Here is a 20,874-nt window from a genome sequence, read left to right as displayed (position 1 = left end):
TCGCTGCGATTGCTGCGCATTGTGTAGGTAACTGGGCTCCTGGCCCACCTTCCAGCTAATAATACTGCAGCATCACAGACAAATGGGGACACAGGGATTTCATGGGATAAAAACGAGAGAGAGAGCGCGAGATGACTGGAATAACGAGGTCAGGGCTGAAGTTCAGCAGCAGCTGCACGTCACCGCTGACACGGCACCGCAGTAAACATCCCGCCCAGCGGTTTCAGGCGCGTTCGTGCACCAGAGCGACACAGGAAGCCACAGGCACCAGAACGTGTTCGCGTGCAGAAATGAGAAGTCACCGAGCGGTGGGCGTGGCCAAGCCGGAGGTCCAGTGCGGAGATCTGTGTTAATCAGGGGTGCTGAGCTCGGGATTAACAGGGTTTCCATGACGGGACGCGGCCGCACCAACACCAACCACACTGAGAGACGTCCATCGACTCACTGCTTTATTGAATCAGAAGGTTACAGGGAAAAACACACAAATGTCCTACAGCAACAAACATGTCCTCTGTGTGCATATACAATGATATGCTGCTTAAAACCAGACGCAATGCAAAAGGAAACATGCAGAGACGCAAAAACGCTCCATTAAAGCACCCAGGACAGTCCAGTCCACGCAGTGTTCCCATTTAGGCCCAGAGAGGACATGAGGACGTCCTTCAGCCATTCGCGGGACACCCAGATCTGCTCCACCACTTCGGACTGACAGTAGCCCATCCCCACGCCGAACGCCATGTCAGTCACGTTATGGCGGCCCAGCAGCAGGGGCGACAGCGTGGCCAGCGTGGCCCAGCCCAGCACCAGGGCGCGCAGGGCGCCCGGAAACGCCAGGTGGGTGAGCAGGAAGCGGCCGCACATGGCGGCCCGCGCCGCGTGGCCCGACGGGAAGCAGTAGCGGCTCACGGGGAAGGAGAAGAACGAGTCCGAGCGGGCGTGGGCCGGCGGGCGCCGCCGCACCAGCCTCCTCACCGCGGCCACACACAGCAGGTCCAGCACCAGCGCTGAGAGACAGACAGAGGAAATGAGGGTTAGACACGTTTTATTTTCTCACCGTGGCACCATAACCACAACGTCTCGCCTGAAAATAACACATTAAAGTGAAGTGATTGTCACTTGTGATACACAGCAGCACAACACACGATGCATAAGGTGAAATTTGTCCTCTGCATTTAACCCATCACCCTGAGTGAGCATTGGGCAGCCATGACAGGGGTCGGGGGAGCAGTGTGTGGGGACAGGACATTCATCAAGGGGACCTCAGTGGCTTCGAACCGGCAACCTTCTGATCACGGGGCCACTTCCTTAACCGCTAGGCCACCACTGGCCATGGAAGAACCAGCAACCCTGAACCCAACCTTGGGCCTCAGCTCTTGCTAGAAGGTCTCGGGTGTGGACATTGTTTCCACTGGCCTGTCCTCGGCAGCTGCCGGGGCCGCGGATAAAAATGGAGTTTGGCCCCACGCCGAGGAGCCTTGGGTGCGCTCCTGCTGGACAAAACCACGCGTTTTTGAGACGATTCCGTGCGCGCTCCGTACCCACGAGAAGGTTGATGAAGATCTCCTGCTCGGCCGCCGTGCCGCTGGTCACCACGCAGTACGCCGCGGCCAGCAGCCACGGGGCCGCCAGGCCGCTCACCTCCACCAGCCGCACCAGCGGCCGCACGCTGCCCAGCACCGAGTCGTCGCAGGCGCACACGGCCAGGCGCTTGGAGAGCCACAGGTCGATGGCGAGGAGCGCACGGAGCGCGATGGACGCGAAGCTCTGGTCCAGGCGGGCCGCGTCCTCCGGCTGGGCGGCCGCGACCGACGAGCGGCGGCGGGACGCGACCTCCGGGCTCCGGAACCGGAACGCGGAGCCCGGCTCGAAGCGGCCGTTGGCGACGGCGGCGCCGGGTCCGGACGCGCTGCGCTTCATCTTGGGCGACGGCATTTTCCTCCGGAGGACGTGAGAAGGTCCAGCTGGTCCAGCTTCATCCAGCCCGGTCTGACCCGCTGTGGGTGTCCAGAGCTGAGGACAGCGCGCAGCTGCGGTCACATGTCCGCCGCGGGTTATAGAATTAACAACTCCACCTTCACTCACGGCGACTTTCTGGAGATCCGCTCCGCGTCTGCCCAGCCCGGGTCATGACCCCGAACCCGACGCACACAACGCGTTCCTCACGACGCGTAACGTCCACCGGCACAGGTCACAAGGATCGCAAAGGAGGATGAGGATGATGATGATGATGATGATGATGATGATTGGGGAGACGCGCTCGACTCCAATTTTAATGGATAAAAGCACAATTACAGACAAAAATCGGCCTGACCGCGCCCACGCGTCCATATATGGACCACAGGCTCCACCCACGCGCCCATATATGCCCCGCGGGCCCCGCCCACACGCTGGTTGGCGCGTCCCCTGCGCGCCGCCGCGCGTCTCAGTCCGCCGCGGACGCCAGCCACGATGCCCGGGGTCCTGCTGGGGGACATCTTCCCCAACTTCGAGGCCGAGACCACCGCCGGCACCATCAACTTCCACGACTTCCTGGGAGACTGGTAGGAGTTAAAAAAAAAAAAAACGGAGGAGGAGAAGGAGAAGAAGAAGCAGGAAGCAGTGAGATGAGTGCAGGGTGTAAAAACCGAAAGCTCGTGTAGAACTTCTTCATTCTGTCAGGGATTCGGGTTCCAGTCCAGAACCCGGTGCACTTCATGGTTCTATGTTCTCTCCTCGTGGTGTTTCAATAATTTCTGTCATTACAATCATCTCCAGTCTCCTGGTATCTCGGCACCACTTCAGAAAAGATCTAGAAGGTCTCAGGCGATTTGTCCTGCTGAATGCTGCTGTTAAGAACCGGAATCTCGTTTGAGCGGAACATCGCGGTTATCGATTCGAACCCTGTTCAAAGCGAGAGGACGTGACGGGCGCGGCCGCCAGAGGCGCGTTTGCTCTGGAGGTGAAGTAGGTCACGGGGGGCCCGGCCCACGTCCTGCTGACCTGTCACATTTCTCTCGGGTTGGTGCTGGTCCGCGCAGGACGGGACCCGTGAAGTGACGCCCGTCTCACCTTCTCCGCAGCTGGGGAGTCCTGTTCTCACACCCGCGGGACTTCACCCCCGTCTGCACCACCGAGCTGGGCCGGGCCGCCCAGCTCAGCCCGGAGTTCCACCAGCGCGACGTGAAGATGATCGCGCTGTCCATCGACAGCGTGGAGGACCACCGCGGCTGGACCGAGGTTCCACGTCACACACAGTTGCCCCGGGGGAGTAGGTGGTCCACACGTAACTGCTTCTCTGGTCTTGCAGGACATCATCTCCTACAACAACGAGGAGCCCGGCTGCTCGCTGCCGTTCCCCATCATCGCGGACCCCAAGCGCGAGCTGGCGCTGCAGATGGGCATGCTGGACCCCGACGAGAAGGACAAGGACGGCATGCCGCTGACCGCCCGCTGCGTGAGTGACCTGCGCTCTGATTGGCCGAGAGACCCCATGGGAGCGTCTCACAATACCTTGGCCCCGCCCCCGTGTCTTTCAGGTGTTCATCATCGGCCCCGATAAGCGCCTCAAGCTGTCGATCCTGTACCCGGCTACCACTGGACGAAACTTCGACGAGATCCTGAGGGTCGTGGACTCTCTGCAGCTGACGGCGAGGAACCGAGTGGCCACGCCTGTGGACTGGAAGGTACGTTTGGCTTCCGAGTTTCCTTTAGGTGTTTTATGAACCTGAGCTGTGAGGTAACGCTCTGCCCGCTTTTCCCCTGGACGAAAAGCCTGGAGACCGGGTCATGGTCCCACCCAGCATTTCCGAGGAGGACGCAGCCGCGCTGTTCCCAGCCGGGGTCTACACGAAGGAGCTGCCATCAGGGCGGAGGTATCTCCGCTACACCGCCCAGCCGTGAGGAACCCGCAGCATGTAGGCCAGTGGACCACCGGCTACTTTTGATGGACCATGATGGATTCGTGAACCCGGGAAGCTGAATACGATCTAAACGTTGGTGATGTAGTTCATTTTAAATTGCCTCAGGAGGAGAGCTGCAGATGTTCTCATGCTCACCTTCTGGAGGTCCGTCATTGGTGGGGAATGCAGGGAGGGAAGCGCAGGTTTAAGGAAGGAAATGTCCAAACTTTCCATTTGCCAATAAAGACACAGAGAGGTCAGTGCTGTGTGAAGTGGGCGGGGTTTATTTTGTGTGTTTGCGTGTTGAGGTGTAGTTTGGTGGCCCCAACATCTCATTAATGTGCTTGGTGGTCTATTTTGAGAAACGAGAAAAAAATTAATCACTTATTTCTGTTGCTGACGTGAAGACGCACACGAGGTCTACAGCGTTCCAGACAGCGTTGGGTTCTGCGGTGAGGCTGGCGGGTTCTCCTCCTGCATGAGTCTCACATACTCCCTCTGGTGGTCACACAGCCGCAAGAACACGCGGAATTTCTGCCCGTAGAACCTGGGACGAGAACCAGAGCAGAACTATGAACCAGTTTCACCACAGAGGAACCGATCTAGTGTAGCATGAATTGCGGAACCAACTGGAACTGGGGTCATTACTCAGTCAGAAGCCTCATGATTTATTCTACCACTCAAACATTCTAGAACACCTAGAACTGACATATCTGCACTTTGAAACTAAAGCATAGAACAAGTACGTTGGGCTGCAAAAGAAATCAGAATAGTTTCTACAGCAGAGCTCAAGCGTTGCTGAGGAAGTTCTCGCGGTTGCAGAACATTTCGGACTGTTGGCTGATGGGAGAGGAGGAAGTGTAGGTTCCTGTTCCGCTACTGGCTACCAGCGGAACGCGCGCTGCAGATGTCAAGATGACGGGATCTCCTCACCTCGCCAGCTCCCGCCGAGGCTCCACCACCGTTCCCGCTCGTCCCATCTTCTCCATCGCCTCCTGCAAAGGTCTCAGAACGTTAAAGCAGCGGCCGCCCACCCTCACTGGACCCGGTCGGGACGAGCACACACACCTGAATCGAGCCGTAGTGCCCCGAGGCACACGCCCCCAACATGGCGGCCCCCACCAAAACAGCCTCCCTCTCCGCTGGCAGCACCACCGGCAGACCTGAGGGAACAGCCTTCATCAGACCGTCTGCGGCCATTAAGAGCAGCAGGAGGTTGTGTCTCGCGTCCCGCCCACCCGTGGCGTTGGCGTGGGTCCAGACAAAGAGGCGGTTCTTGCTGAGACCCCCACACAGGAAGAGGGTGGTGATGTCATGGCCGGCCTCCCTCATGGCCTGCAGGATGTGCCTGGTTCCCAGCTGGATGGAGAGGACATTCTGACTGATTCTCACCGTGGACCATCTGACATGGAGGTGTCGGCTCTGCGCGCTTGTTATCTTACTGCCAGGGCCTGCAGCGTGGCCAGGTACAGCAGCGCCAGGTCGTCCGCCGTCTGGCCCAGCGAGAGACCCACCACCTGCAAGCGAGAAGATCAGCTCCCCGTCCCGCTCGTGTAGAAACCCGGGAGTCGGCTCATCTGCTCTTACCATGCCCTTCAGCGCGGGGTCTGCGAGTGGAGATCGGTTGCCATGGAAATCAGGCCACACGTGTAGGTTGGAGGTTAAGAGGTCAGGCAGGGTGGGGTCAGTGGCCATGGTCTCCAGGTGGTGGTTCAGGAAGGAGTAGAGACCCTCCCCACTGTGAAAGAGAGGTCCCGTGAACATCAAACCAACGTGGGTGGAGCTCTGCAGCGGCGAGCTCAGGTCATGACCAGCAGGGGGTGGCGTGGCCTTCACCTTTTCTCCGCCCGCTCCTGAACAGCCGTGTGAGCTGGATGACTCTTGACAATGTGATCAATCTGGGGACAAAATAAAAACACAACGCGCTGTCTTAAAACGTCCAGAAATACGAAACGAGCGAAGCACCGCGTTGTTGCCCTCACCAGCTTGCCGGTGGCACTCTGCCCTCCCTCGTTCAACCAGAAGCCTGGCACCATGGCGGACTGGTACGGCCCCCACACCCCGGGCACGAAGAGCGCCTGCCGGCTGATCTACCACCACAAACAAGAGGTTGCCTCACACACACACACACACACACACACATACACTGCTTCTCCCCACCAGCACCCACCGCCATGTGGCAAGACGACGTTCCACAGATCAGGGCCATGCGGGACGCGATTGGCTGTCCTTCGCGCGGTAGGCGGAACCCGGCTACGTCAGCACCGATCACACCTGGGAGGGATCTGGGTTCAATGCACTTCTTGTTCTGGGGCCATACAGACGCGAACGTGACATCGACACGAACCCAGCCCTCCTGCATGAGCGTCTATGAGCGAGGTGCCCACAGCAACGCCAGGGTTCAGACCCAAGTCTGCAGCAGCTTCCTGGGTGAGGCCCGCACCCACAGGGACCCCTGGGCAGCTGGCTATGGACCCTGCAGGAAGATAGAAGCGGATATTGGAACCAGCAGCAACATAAACCTTAACAAGATGATCCATCGGTCACGAGATCCTTCTACCGATTTTGAAATAGTTCTCTTCCAGAAGGTCCGCAAGACCAATCGTGGTCCAGAAGGTGTCGTCCCATCCATCAGGAGGAGAATAGGTCCACTTACACACCAAGGTGCAGAGGGATCTGGAGAACAGGAGAGACACGAACCAGTGAAACACACAGGTGAGAAGGTGGTGTCCAAGTTCACCCAACCATCCAGCTGACCTGCTCAGAGATCCAGTGGCTTTCCATGACAGGAAATCCGGAAGGTCAAAGAAATGGGCAGCGTCCTTCCAGCAACTCTCCATGAGGTTCTGACCAATGGAGAATAGAAGTTGGAAAACTGATACCTACCATCAAGTGGCATCTTCACTAACCACGCCCTCTGACCTCTTTGAGCCAGAGCAGCTTTGGAGGCTGCATTTCTGGGGACATGACACCGCCCACCCTCTTCAGGGCCGCATGGCCGGTGGCCGTAATCCGAGCGGCTTGCTCTGCTGCGCGATGGTCCATCCACATCACCACGTTTCTGTCACAGATGCCTGCAGGATGTCACATGAACGTCACGTGGGCGGCCAGCTCCTAAAGAGGCTGTGGTCAACAGAGAGGGACCACTCACCATCCTCATTCACCGCCACAGGCTGGAAGTTCTGGTCCAAAACCACCAGGGAGCAGGTGGCATCAAACCCAATGCCTCTTACCTGGTCCTTCTTGACACCCATGGTCACCTTCTGCGAGAACCACATTAAAGTCGGGAACCACATTAAAGTGGCGGCTCAAAATCCACCACCTCCACCTGGCCCAGCATCCAGCAGATGTTCAGGTGGAGGATGGATTCAAGATCTCTGTACGTCCGTGTAAATAACGCAAAATCCTCACCCTGACTGCACTGCAGCACATGGCCCAAATGTCTTCTGATGACTGGACATACTGGTCAGCGTGTGGCTCCCAGATGTGAATGGGCTCCTCCACCAGGTTCTTCACCCGTCCTTCGTGGGTGACGAGAGCCGCGCGGACGCTGGCAGTACCCACGTCCACACCGACGAAGTAGTGCTGGCCGCTCGCCATCTGCAAAAGAGACGGAACCAAGAAGAGCGCAGTGCTGTAGATGCTGTAGATCTTATACCACAGACCTCAGTGGGGCAGTGGTGGCCTAGCGGTTAAGGAAGCGGCCCCGTAATAAGAAGGTTGCCGGTTCGAATCCCGATCCGCCAAGGTGCCACTGAGGTCCCCTTGATGAAGGTACCGTCCCCACACGCTGCTCCCCGGGCGCCTGTCATGGTGCCCACTGCTCACCAAGGGTGATGGGTTAAATACAGAGGACACGTTTCACTGTGTGCACCGTGTGCTGTGCTGCTGTGTATCACAAGTGACAATCACTTCACTTCACTAATACAGCACCGTTTTTACCACGAACATTCTCATTCACCGCGCTTATGACAGTCTTGATGTTTGCTGCAGCTGCATTATTTTGTAATCTTTAAGACTGTATCGTGGTTTAATGATTAATAATTAATACCGGAATCTAGATGGTAAATAATTTTGTTTTTGTACATTCACTCCAGTCCACATCAGAAGGGCACGCCGGTGATCCGGGGGTTTTACCCGGTACTTTCGTAAAAAACCGAGAGACGCCAGAGCGTGTCTCTACTGTTCTGTTCCACGTGCTGACGAATAAGAGGGCAAAGTTATTAACAGAGTCATTTTGCATCATACCCGTAACGTTCTTAACCAGACAAAATTGCACTGCTGGCTGCTTTCTTTCTCCAGATGCAGACAAATGTGTGTGTGTGTGTGTGTGTGTGTGTGTGTGTGTGTGTGTATAGATCTAGACTTCTTCTCTTCATCCACATGACGTAGAAGGAAACAGGATTCTTCCGAGCAGGACACCTTCTACCATTGCTCTGTGGTCCAGTTCATGGTGTGTTGTGCTGTGTTCTGACACCTTCCTTACAGAACCTGGATCAACTTCTTCTGCAGTTTGAGCCCCAGAAGCTCTTCTATTGGATCTATTAGACTCGGACATACCCCACACTCATCACACACCACTCAACACATTAGGGGTAATATTAATATTGTGGTATTTAAATTTTTCTAGATCCCCATCTGAAACACCGCAACCTGTAATAATTATATGCGTTTATGATATGCGCATTTATTTGTCTGTACAGAAAACGAAACGAGTGCTTAGAGACTCGGTTTCCCAGAATCCCCCGCTGCCGGGAACTAAAGCGCCTACAACGCTGTCCCGTTAAAAACGATTCTAAAGTTCCACTAGCTGTCCATATTTGAGCTTGTGAAATAGGGACACACACGCGCACACACACACACATTTTTTATTCTTACCGAACCGAGTCCGGACCGCAGCGGGCTGCGCTGGACGGGAGGTGAACTTTGAACTCCACTGGACTTTGATTAACGGCAAACGGCGACGGACAAACAGCACCGAGTGTCAGTGTTGCCAGACGTACTATAAATATGGTATTTGTACCATAGTTTTACCCTCCGTAGGATCAATAATTACAAAAATCCCATAATCATTTTATGGCTTAGTTATTTCATTAGCACGACAACGAACAGATCAATCAATGCACGATGTAACACACGGGCGTTAAACTTGATTATTTAATATAGCTCTATTACAATGGCCCGGCGATATGAAGCGCGGAAAACACACAGACTACAGATCCCATGATGCAGCGCTTCAGTCGCCTTGCCGAACGCGATCCTTCAAGTTTCGGCTCCTTGTGCAGAAGATTTTCTTATTCAACGTCTGAATGGAAATTGCGTGTGTACGATCATTTCAAGCTGCCAATACCACACTTCAACATTCGCCGAGTGGACCAGGAAGCGTTCATGGCCGCCCTGATGGTGCACAGCAAGCGCATATATGTTCCATATTTTCATCATTGTACATAACGCCACGTCTGTAGATCATTTCTCTGGTCTGACTGGTATATCTTTTCATTGTATTTAATCTTTTAATTATGATCACACCAGAACTACACTGATATATTACAGGAATCCTGGGGTACTGACATTCATATCAACCCATAATAAACAAGACAGTTTTGGGGGTAATAACCCCCAAATTTACGGCCTCCATTATCCAAGAGCGCCTTACAGTCAGTAGTTACAGGGACAGGCCCCCTGGAGACACTCAGGGTTACGCGTCTTGGACACGTGTTCATAGGTGAGTGTCTTACCCACAAGTCTACTACCACCCATTTATAATAACTGATACCAGCAAATATGTATTTAAATGAACAGAAATAGAAGTGTATGCTTTCTTGAACATTTAATAAAATTAACGGTGAAAAACAAGTATATGATGATATTTACACAATTAAATTAGCATGACTCGAGCACTTGTCATTAACCAGCTGACTGCTGATCCACGTTTTTTACCCAGAAACCCTCAGCTGGGCAGGACATGAACATGTTCTCATGTGTCCGGAGCAGACTGGAGGCTCTCAGGTGACCAGCAGGCCCTCCCTGGAGGCCAGACGCTGGCGGTGGAGGTGGTCCTGCTCCAGTTCCTCGTGGCTGGGGTGCCACAGGCGAGCGAGGATGCGCTCCATGTTCAGGGCATGCATGGTGTGGGAGGGCATGACCCTGCGATGAACCTGGAGCCGCAGGAAGACATGGTGTCATTAATCAGTCAAATGTTCTTACAATTATTCAAACTACAGATAAGGATTATTATTATTAATTTAAACCAGGCCTGAACGATGCATAAATTAAGATTATACAAAATCTGACCTGAAGTGCCTCCAGAAGGTCAAACATGTTGATAGGAGGAAGTGGAGCTGGCAGACTGTCACCGGAACAGGCCAATAGGAGCGCTGCATGTTGCTCTGCTTCATCGGGGGACACCTGCGGGGGCGGGCCGGCAGGGAGGGACGCACTGGGGGGGGGACTGGGAAGAGCGAGGGGGAGAAGAAGTGTCCAATCAAGCTGACATTTACACATAGGCCAGTCCCGGGACAACCTGCTCCTTCTCTAATGATGAATCGCTAAAAAGCACGCCAGACCCCGACCCAGATTCTGTGCCAGAAAAGTTAAACCATAGATTAGCGTGCGAGAGCCGTCAAAGTACTGCGTGAGAAATATTGATGTAATGCTGCAAAAATATCCCACAACACATTTAGTATGTAAATCAATTAAAACATGGTTGATTATGTAACAGTATTCAATATGAAGTGGGCGGTGCCAACCAGGAGACTAGTAAAGTCTCATCTTGCCTAATTGCTGGTTTTATTTAGACTGGTAGTTAAGACCAGGGGCGTCCAATCTTTTTTCAATGGGTGTTTTTTTTCCCAGATGATTAAACATTCGTCACGTCATGACTGCCTACTGTTCACCAAGGGGTTAAATACAGAGGACAAATTTCACTGTGTGCACCGTGTGCTGTCCTTCTGTGTATCACAAGTGACAATCACTTCACTTTAAATCGAATCAAGTTCATTTGGCTAGGCAACCCAGACAAATTATATCGTCGGGACCATAAATATTGGGACATGGATTTGACAAATGGATTTGAAAATAAATGAAGAAGATGTGCTTTAACTGCAGACTTTTCGCTTTAATTAGATGGTATTTAAACCCAAATCAGCTGAACGGTGTAGGAATATGTGATAATGGGATGAGTGGCTGCTCAGATGTTCCATGGTATTCTCTCATTAGGAGAATATAAAAGGTCCAGAGTTCATTTCAAGTCTGATATTTGCATTTTAATTCTGTTGTTTTAATTCTGCCATAATCGGTGAAGATGAAAAATTAAAAGATGAAAAATTAAAACGTCAGAGAGAGAGAGAGAGGCGAGACCAAATCAACTGTTAGGAAAGGGAGTGAGTAATTCCATATTATAAACCGTAACAGAATCAATAAGACCTCTGATAATCAGGATCTACAACAGGGGACCATTTCCTCATTTACAGCATTTACCAGACGCCCTTATCCAGAGCGACTTAGTCAGTAGTTACAGGGACAGTCCCCCCCTGGAGACACTCAGGGTTAAGTGTCTTGCTCAAGGACACGATGGTGGTAAGTGGGATTTGAACCTGGGTCTTCTGGTTCATAAGAGAGTGGGTTACCCCACTATTCTACTAGCATTTCCTGACTGCTCTCACCATTCAGTGACGCTGTGGTACACCGCCACGCTGTTCTTCAGGTACGGCTGGGGTGTGAGGTCACTGCCGAACGCGTAGGCGAAGTGGCCGTCGCGAAGACGATACGCCTTCCTCCGTGACACGACAGCCGTGATCACGTCCTTCAGGTGAACCTGCAGGCAGAGGAAGGAGCCGGTGAGCCGATATCAGATGTCACAACATAACACGGAAGACAATTTCCACTTAACATTTATAGCATTTACCAGGCGCCCGTATCCAGAGTGCCTTACAATCAGTAGTGACAGGGACAGTCCCCCCCTGGACACACTCAGGGACATGATGGTAGTGTGGGGTGAGGGGTGGTAGTGGCGTAGCGGGCAACACACTCGCCTGTGAACCAGAAGACCCAGGTTCAAATCCCACTTACTACCATCGTGTCCCTGAGAAAGACACTTAACCCTGAGTGTCTCCAGGGGGGGACTGTCCCTGTAACTACTGATTGTAAGTCGCTCTGGATAAGGGCGTCTGGTAAATGTAAAAATGTAAAGTGGGGTTTGAACCCGGGACTCTGTGGTTGTCGGTTTCACTCGGCTACGACCCCCCTTCTTCACGGTTCTAGGTGATCACGCACCTCCACAGCACACGTCATGCTGCTGACGGCGTCCTCGGTGACGTTGTCGAGGCCGAACTCGTACGCGGTCACCATCATCCGGGCCTCCAGCTGTCCGCGGGTGGGAAGCAGCAGCGTGTGCGCACTCAGACGAAGCTCCTCCTCCTCCACGCCGGTTCCCGCCTCCCGCGGGCTGAAGGGCTGCGCCACGCTCAGGGGATTCTGGGGCTGGAACCGGTGCTAAACAGAACAGGCGCCTCGGTTACGCTGACGACTACGCCGTGTGTGGCGATCCTGGTACACGGGAGCTTACATCGAATTTCTGGCGGACGGAGGAGGTCTTCTTCTTCCCTTTGGGCTTCCCAGGTTTGGACACGGACGGTCCTGTCCACTGCAGTGATCCTGCACCCTCTGTGCAACAACCAGAAGGAGAAAAGGAGAACGTGAACTCCTAGCGAAGTCCTCCAGAAGCCTGGCGTGGACGCAGCATACCTGGAGTGGAGAAGAATATCTGACATCGCGTCAGGATGGCCAGGAGGAAGTCATTGTGCACGTGGACTGAAACATGAAGCCAGGAGAACACCAGATGTTCATTCACGGCGTAAAAGAGGACAAAATAAACTTAACAAGCCGAGGAATGAGGAGTCATCATCACCGTTGTCCTGCGTGAGGAGCCGACGTGCCTCCACATCAAACTCTTCTTTACTGATCTTCTGTTTGAACCAGAGCTTCAGGTTCGCCCAGTAACTACAGAGTAAAAACAGGAACATTATGAAGGAATGGAATTTCCTGGAATGTTCTGTCTAGTAAGTGGAATGGTCACCAAAAAAAAAAAACAAAAAAAACAATAGTGTCTGAAAGTGTAGATTTCTGTGAATGTCTGTCGAATACAGAACTCACTGCTCACTTTACTCAGGTCCTCATGCATATTAAGGGAACATCACAAACATTCCACCCCCCCCAAGAAACCGGTAGGGTCCATCTCACCCACTTCACTACAGCCTGGAACACACTGTCAAAATCAGTTGGAGACTCTTGTCTTGGAGGGGACGTGCAGTTGGAGAATGAGGTAAAAAAAAAAAAAAAAAAAAAGTTATCCGAACTACAGGCTTTGAAGTGACTAGGTTTGCAGTTTGGCCCATACACACATGGACCATGCGCTTCGAAAGCAAGCATATCTACTTCAAGCATTGCATCAGCGTTGCAAGAAGAAACGACAAGAAACGAAAAAATAAATCTCTGCCGGATTGGCATTGACCTTTTTCAGGTTGATCAGTGTCAAGGCAGCTGGTTCAGAGTCAACCAGCCAGGGACATATGTGCATTCATGAGCTACTTAAAAACACCGTGTGTGAGTTATAACAAGTGAAAGATTTAATTTAAAAAGGTTTGTGTATTTTTTTAGGTTTTGTGACATGTTCAGATTTTTTTGCTGTTGTTGCTTGTTACCAGTTCAATAAATACATATAGTAGTTTAGTTATTCATTAAATTATTATTATATATTTTCAAATTTAGAACTGATTTGAGCTCTGAGTTCTTGTTGAGCTGCTGCATATGAACAGATATATTCTGTTAGGTCGTCTATGGTGTAGCTAACTGACACCTTCTACTCATTTACATTTACAGCATTTACCAGACCCCCTTATCCAGAGCGACTTACAATCAGTAGTTACAGGGACAGTCCCCCCCTGGAGACACTTAGGGTTAAGTGTCTTGCTCACTTAATGGTAGTAAGTGGGGTTTGAACCCGGGTCGTCTGGTTCATAGAGGAGGGTCTTATCCACTTAGCCATTACCACCCCATACTCTTAGTATTACTACACAATGCTAGCCAGCTACACACCTGCTACACGCCCTCTCAGATCGGCAAATGAAACAAGACTGAAAATTCCCTCTTCACGGGGTCTCCGATCCCAATCGACACTGTTCTCCTTTGTTGTCCTCGGCTGGTGGGACAACTTGCTCGGCTCCATTCGACTAGCCGAGACTACCACCACCAGGGGCAGTGGTGGCCTAGCGGTTAAGGAAGCGGCCCCGTAATCAGAAGGTTGCCGGTTCGAATCCCGATCCGCCAAGGTGCCACTGAGGTGTCACTGAGCAAAGCACCGTCCCCACACACTGCTCCCCGGGTGCCTGTCATGACTGCCCACTGCTCACTCAGGGTGATGGGTTAAATGCAGAGGACAAATTTCACTGTGTGCACAGTGTGCTGTGCATCACATGTGACAATCACTTCACTTTTTTTTTTTTTTTTTACCTTTAGGAAGCAGTTGAAAACTGCTGGAAAAGTATTTCAGAAAAGTATTGAAAAGTATTTCAGAAGAATCTAACACTTACACATGCACACACACACTGCACAAAAAAAAAAAAAATCTTCGTCTAGCACTTAAACATTTCTGAGCTTGTTCTTTTTTCCTGACAAGTTGAGCCTTATCAGGGCTCTTAGTTTTGTAAACTCAAAATCTATAGAAACCGAACGAGAATTGCTGGTGTCTTCCTCTTGTAAGTCACTTTGGATAAAAGCGTCTGCCAAGTAAAGTAAAGTACACACATTACTGGTAGAGCATCCAAAAGCCCGTAGCATATGGCAGGTAGCATATGGACTAATAAAGAGCAACAGATATTTTTTAATATTATATGAGACATTTAAGAAAGTTTCAGCAGCACATTTTTTTAAAGGTCCCCCTCAGAAATTTTACTGTCTAATGTCCCCCCCATCAATGATGAGGGATTTTAGACCCTGCATCAGAGGACAATTTGAGAACTTTGGACTAAACACATTCAACTCCGTTATGACAGATTAAGTTGGAAGTCCACGGAACTACATATGCAAATGTTAGCGCTTGTCTCACACTCCCTCATTACCAGACTAGACGTGGTCGGTGTAAACTGTGTTGATGGCCTCAGTTTCATTAAGCCACGTGCAGAAGACTAATCCAAGCACTCAGCTCGGGCAAGTTGTTTTTATTATTAGGTTTTACAGTGCTGAACTTGTAATATCAGTCAGAAGATTGATTTTATTGTTTCACAAGCTGTGACTGGCACCCCTTCTGCTCATTTGCTACTGACCAGGTGAAAAGAAAACTAAAGAGAAGAGAACGGATTTGCATGGAAGGCCTGGAAGAGCAAAGTTAAGGAACATGGCAGAGACAATTGTTGCTCATTCCAAGACAGAGACCTCCATGGAACTTAAAGTTGTTGGAATTGGATATGGCGCTCTGTTTATCCAGCTTGAAAACAGAGTTGAAAACGTTCAAAGGCCCTTAACCTTGTCCTGCTAATTGCCTATAATTTTCGCCTGCGGTCTATTGTATTTGCACAACAGCATGTGAAATTGATTGTTAAACAGTGTTGCTTCCAAAGTGGACGGTTTGAAACACAAAAGTGTGACTGACTTGGAGTTAAATTGTGTTGTTTAAGTTGTTCCCTTTAGTTTTTGGAGCAGCGTACTAGAACTGAAATTTCCACTAATTAACAGCAGCATTTGGTAGTATGCCAGAGAATAGACTGTACAGGCACATTAACAGCAGTAAAGTAAATGAAGAAGTATCCTGCTGCAGCCAGCTGCGCGTTTCCAGTGTGAAGGAGGGGAATGAGCAGATGAGCTCCTCATTTCTGTCATCTCTGACGTGAAGGGATTGTGTTGTGGCTCGATAAGCAGGATGTGCTGTTTATAAGGGCTTTATAAGTGATCTCTTGGGTTTATCTGCGAATAAAAACTACTCACTGTTTAATGTTCTCGCCGACCGCGTCAGTTAGGTTCTTCTTCGCTAGTTCCAGTTCGTTCGCATGAGCCGCCATCGCGTTACTGCAGGCACCTGCGTCACTTCCGCCTCCACGGTCACCGACAGGAAGTGGCCTGTCCTGCTGCTGCAGCCGTGCCGTTAACCGTCATATTTACTTATTCGGAGCTAGTGTAAATGTTTCTTTTTGTTATTAATGTCTGATTGTTTAAATAGTTTTTTAAAGATCTAATAAAAAAAATCGGATCTGGTGTAAATGTTTCTTGTTTATCTATTTTTTTATAGATCTAGTAAATAAATTATTCGGATTTGGTGTAAATGTTCCTTTTTGTTATTAATGTCTGTTTTTTAAAGATCTAATAAAAAAATTGGATCTGGTGTAAATGTTTCTTGTTGTTATTAATGTCTGATTTTTAAATTTTTTAAAGATCTAGTAAAAAAAAAAAATTCGGATCAGGTGTAAATGTTTCTTTTTGTTATTTACATTTACATTTACAGCATTTATCAGACGCCCTTATCCAGAGCGACTTACAATCAGTAGTTACAGGGACAGTCTCCCTGGAGCAATTTAGGGTTAAGTGTCTTGCTCAGGGACACAATGGTAATAAGTGGGATTCGAACCCGGGTCTTCTGGTTCATAGGCGAGTGTGTTACCCACTAGGCTACTACCACCCTGATTTGTTAAAGATCTAATAAAAACTATCTGTTTACTGGTTCTGCTGATAGATGAAGAAGCATCTTTGGTAAAAGGACACCAGTAAACGTACTTCAGATCATACTCCTATATTGTGTATTTATTTTAGAGGTGGCCATAGATTAATTAATCTTAATCTATATTAATCTCACTGTAATCTTGGAATTAATCTAGACTAATCTATAGCAATCTAAATTAATTTAGATTAATCTTTAAAATAAATTTTCCCTGAAGCAAACCCGGCGGCTTCATAGCTGCATCCATGTTTCCACAACACGTGATATGGTAATTTCTAGAGCTGTGCGATTCATGACTCACCCGGGTTAATTGCCCGGATCCTTTAAATGACTCATGAGTCACGAATCCATTGAACCGAATCCTTCGAGTCCTAACTACACCATGTCTAAATTGTAAACTCCAATATATTGGCTTACATGAGTCTGGTTGTAGAGGAAGTTAACCGCCAGGAGCGCTAGCCCGCTCTCTGATCCGGGTGCGTACTGACTCATTTACATCATTTACATTTACAGCATTTATCAGACGCCCTTATCCAGAGCGACTTACAATCAGTATTACAGGGACAGTCCCCCCCTGGAGCAATTTAGGGTTAAGTGTCTTGCTCAGGGACACAATGGTAGTAAGTGCGATTCAAACCCGGGTCTTCTGGTTCATAGGCGAGTGTGTTACCCACTAGGCTACTACCACTCAAGTGACTCACGCAGCACGTTAACACCGATAACAGCCCACCACTAATTTTTTTTTTTTTTTTAAAAAGAGGAAAAGGAGGGTTCGATTCCCCTCCATTTACTACAATATGGTATTTGGCTAAGAGTACAACAACAGTAGAGCTTCCTTAACCGCCAGGCCACCACAGCCCAGGATAGATAGCACCAACATCAAAAAAAGGTCAGTGAAGTGAAGTGATTGTCACATGTGATACACAGCAGCACAGCACACGGTGCACACAGTGAAATTATGAACTGCACCACATCAGACCGCAAGAACCTACAGCTTATAGTGAGGAGAGCTGAGAAGATCATCTGAGTCTCCCTTCATCCCTCAGACACCTAAACACTCAGATACTTCCCTCTTTATACTGATTGAGCTTTTACGTTTCTATTACAGCAATTCTTGCACATTGGTAGCACCCTGTTTTATCCACTGGTTTTGCATGCATGTATTATTAGTTTAATTTTTTACATTTATTTTATTTATTCAAAATAATAATTTAAAAGGAAGGGTTTTAGCTGGCATTTGAAGATCTTAAGTTGAAGTCCTTTTGTCTTGGTCCAGGTCATGTTCTGGACACCAGAAATAGAGGACGGAATTGTATTCGAACAGCAGTGGTTGAAATGGCTTTATATCTGTTGGCACATTCACCGGACCGATCAGTGTCGGTGTGAACGTTGTCAGAGTGTTCAGCGTCTGCTGCTGGGCCTGCTGTGGGGCATCTTTACTGTAGAACTTTTGTACTGGTTGTTGTGGTTGAGATGGTGGAATGTTCCACAGGACCTGGGAGGACCGCGGCTGCTGCTGTCGCTGTGGTGTCTCTAAGCTGTAGAACTTTTGTACTGGTTGTTGTGGTTGACATGGTGGCATGTTCCTCAGAACCTGGGAGGACCACGGCTGTTGCTGTGGTGTCTCTGTGCTGTAGAAATATGGTACTGGTTGTTGTGGTCGAGATTGTGGCATGTTCCTCAGAACCTGGGAGGAACACAGTTGCTGGTGTTGCTGTGGTGTCTCTCTGATGTAGAACTTTGGTTTTGTTTGCTGTGGTTGAGATGATGGCATGCTCCACAGAACCTGGGGGGACCACGGCTGCTGGTGTTGCTGTGGTGTCTGTGTGCTGTAGAAAAGTGGTTCTGTCTGCTGTGGTTGAGATGATGGCATGTTCCACAGAACTTGGTGTGGCCACTGCTGGATGTTCTGTGTTGTTTCTTTGCTGTTTAACAGTGGTTTTGGTAATTGTGGTTGAGATGGTGCCATGTTCCCCAGAACCTGGTGAGGCCACTGCTGGACGTTCTGTGTTGTTTCTTTGCTGTTTAACAGTGGTTCCGATAATTGTGGTTGAGATGGTGCCATGTTCCCCAGAACTTGGTGTGGCCACTGCTGGACGTTCTGTGTTGTTTCTTTGCTGTTTAACAGTGGTTCCGATAATTGTGGTTGAGATGGTGCCACGTTCCCCAGAACTTGGTGTGGCCACTGCTGGACGTTCTGTGATGTTTCTTTGCTGTTTAACAGTGGTTCCGGTAATTGTGGTTGAGATGGTGCCACGTTCTCCAGAACCTGGTGAGGCCACTGCTGGACGTTCTGTGTTGCTTCTTTGCTGTTTAACAGTGGTTCCGGTAATTGTGGTTGAGATGGTGCCACGTTCTCCAGAACCTGGTGTGGCCACTGCTGGATGTTCTGTGTTGTTTCTTTGCTGTTTAACAGTGGTTCCGGTAATTGTGGTTGAGATGGTGCCACGTTCTCCAGAACCTGGTGTGGCCACTGCTGGATGTTCTGTGTTGCTTCTTTGGTGTTTAACAGTGGTTCCGGTAATTGTGGATGAGATGGTGCCACGTTCCCCAGAACCTGGTGAGGCCACTGCTGGACGTTCTGTGTTGTTTCTTTGCTGGATAACAGTGGTTCCGGTAATTGTGGTTGAGATGGTGCCATGTTCCCCAGAACCTGGTGAGGCCACTGCTGGACGTTCTGTGTTGTTTCTTTGCTGGATAACAGTGGTTCCGGTAATTGTGGTTGAGATGGTGCCACGTTCTCCAGAACCTGGTGTGGCCACTGCTGCTGGTCGTTCTGTGTTGCTTCTTTGCTGGATAACAGTGGTTCCGGTAATTGTGGTTGAGATGGTGCCATGTTCCCCAGAACCTGGTGAGGCCACTGCTGGACGTTCTGTGTTGCTTCTTTGCTGGATAACAGTGGTTCCGGTAATTGTGGCTGAGATGGTGCCAGGGAGGACCACTGCTTTTGCTCCTGTGCAGCGTAGAATGGCTCTTGACATTCCATGTAGAAATCCAGTTTTTTTACTAGCTCCTCATCTACAGAATCATCCGAGTCGTCCTGTGTGGAATTCAGTAGCTGCTCTGCAGTGCAGTCCTGCACGTGTCCGTTCGGTGCAGGACTCTGCGTGAACGATTTCATGTCTGTCTTGCAGTGAGTTCTCTGATGCAGTTTCAGGCTGGTCGTGTGTGCAAAACTCTTTCCACAGTCGTTACAGGTGTACGGCCTTTCGCCGGTATGCTTTCTCTGGTGATATGCAAGAGTAGATTTATGGGCAAAGCTCTTGTCACAGTGTTTGCACTTGTGGGGCTTGTCTCCACTGTGGATTTTCTGATGGGTCTTGAGATTGGAGCTTTGAGAAAAATTTCTTCCACAAATTTTACACTCATATGGTCTGTCACCAGTATGTATTAACCGGTGTCTTTTAAGATTTGGCAATTGTGAAAAACTTCTGCCACAGTCAGTACATTGATACGGCTTCTCCCCGGTGTGGGCTCTCATGTGGATGATAAACGCACTCGGCTGATAGAACGTCCTACCACACTGTTTGCACTTTAAATCTTTAGTATGCTTCTCGGCCAGTCCCTGGCTTGAGCATCTTTGTTGCATTTCAGTTTCTTCCTCATACACGAACATTCTTTAACAATAAAGAATAAGTTTCATTTTGGGTCTTAAATAGATAATAATTCATTTCAGAAACTTCTTTGTCATAATTTTGAACGCCATAGTCTAAACCAGCCAATCAGCAAGGTCGATTTCAGAAGTTCTTTAGGTGACAATAAAGAACATGTTTATACGATGCCAGAGAGATGTAAATTTCTCACTTGTGAGACTCACTTCTCACTTGCGGGAACACAAATTAACCTACACTCTAAAAAACGCTGGGTTGTTTTTTCAACCCAAATGCTGGGTTGAGTCTGTTGTTGGGTTGATTTAACCCAATTTGGGTTGAAAATCGGTCTCGATCTGTAACCCAGCGGTGCTGGGTTGGGAACGCGGACCTGAAAGAGAGCACGCACGTCACGTCAACTACCTGGGACATCAGCGAGAAGAGCCGCCATTGTCTTTGCACCGTCTTTAGTTTCAGAGGGGCGAAAAAAAAAAATTTCTGAAGGGCGAAAAAATTATTTTATGAGCGAAAGCCGCGGGGTTAGGAGACGGGCGGAAAAAAAATTCTGAGGCAAAAGCTGCGGGTTGAAGGACAGAGGAGAATTTTTTTCTTGCTAACTAACACTTGCTATGCTAACAATGCTTAATATCTTGCGACTGCATTGGGGCCAGCAATTTGTGTGTACTCACTCACACGGAGA

General features: G+C 49.8%; 4 protein-coding genes across 5 annotated transcripts; 1 reads left to right on the top strand and 3 right to left on the bottom strand.

Moving 5' to 3' along the window:
* Nucleotides 1-436: 436 nt before the first annotated feature.
* On the bottom strand, nt 437-2,256 carry LOC114788616 (phospholipid phosphatase 6-like). Its single transcript, XM_028977346.1, has 2 exons — nt 1,539-2,256; nt 437-1,004 (listed from the first exon to the last, which is right to left on the bottom strand). Exons 1-2 carry the CDS (start codon nt 1,930-1,932, stop codon nt 592-594), a joined length of 807 nt encoding a protein of 268 aa, XP_028833179.1. The 5' UTR covers nt 1,933-2,256; the 3' UTR covers nt 437-591.
* LOC114788617 (peroxiredoxin-6-like) lies at nt 2,092-4,146 on the top strand. Its single transcript, XM_028977347.1, has 5 exons — nt 2,092-2,540; nt 3,060-3,216; nt 3,287-3,433; nt 3,516-3,662; nt 3,751-4,146. Exons 1-5 carry the CDS (start codon nt 2,449-2,451, stop codon nt 3,877-3,879), a joined length of 672 nt encoding a protein of 223 aa, XP_028833180.1. The 5' UTR covers nt 2,092-2,448; the 3' UTR covers nt 3,880-4,146.
* Nucleotides 3,723-8,818, bottom strand: fggy (FGGY carbohydrate kinase domain containing). Of its 2 annotated transcripts, XM_028977345.1 has the most exons (17): nt 8,757-8,818; nt 7,290-7,478; nt 7,030-7,141; nt 6,801-6,952; nt 6,636-6,724; nt 6,439-6,554; nt 6,226-6,354; nt 6,049-6,152; nt 5,861-5,968; nt 5,715-5,776; nt 5,466-5,616; nt 5,321-5,395; nt 5,117-5,237; nt 4,947-5,041; nt 4,812-4,873; nt 4,263-4,425; nt 3,723-4,037 (listed from the first exon to the last, which is right to left on the bottom strand). In XM_028977345.1, exons 2-16 carry the CDS (start codon nt 7,476-7,478, stop codon nt 4,299-4,301), a joined length of 1,692 nt encoding a protein of 563 aa, XP_028833178.1. In that variant the 5' UTR covers nt 8,757-8,818; the 3' UTR covers nt 3,723-4,037; nt 4,263-4,298. The 2 variants fall into 2 exon arrangements, with proteins under 2 accessions (XP_028833178.1, XP_028833177.1); XM_028977344.1 differs by lacking the exon at nt 3,723-4,037 and having other exon boundaries at nt 4,143-4,425.
* A 911-nt stretch (nt 8,819-9,729) lies between these two features.
* On the bottom strand, nt 9,730-15,963 carry tada1 (transcriptional adaptor 1). Its single transcript, XM_028977851.1, has 8 exons — nt 15,858-15,963; nt 12,787-12,878; nt 12,624-12,689; nt 12,445-12,542; nt 12,153-12,371; nt 11,543-11,694; nt 10,173-10,329; nt 9,730-10,036 (listed from the first exon to the last, which is right to left on the bottom strand). Exons 1-8 carry the CDS (start codon nt 15,929-15,931, stop codon nt 9,884-9,886), a joined length of 1,011 nt encoding a protein of 336 aa, XP_028833684.1. The 5' UTR covers nt 15,932-15,963; the 3' UTR covers nt 9,730-9,883.
* Nucleotides 15,964-20,874: the final 4,911 nt, after the last annotated feature.

The sequence above is a fragment of the Denticeps clupeoides genome, chromosome 4 (assembly GCF_900700375.1).
Source record: "Denticeps clupeoides chromosome 4, fDenClu1.1, whole genome shotgun sequence".
In the NCBI taxonomy this organism is placed as follows: domain Eukaryota; kingdom Metazoa; phylum Chordata; class Actinopteri; order Clupeiformes; family Denticipitidae; genus Denticeps; species Denticeps clupeoides.
This window is presented reverse-complemented; position numbering and strand designations above follow the sequence as displayed.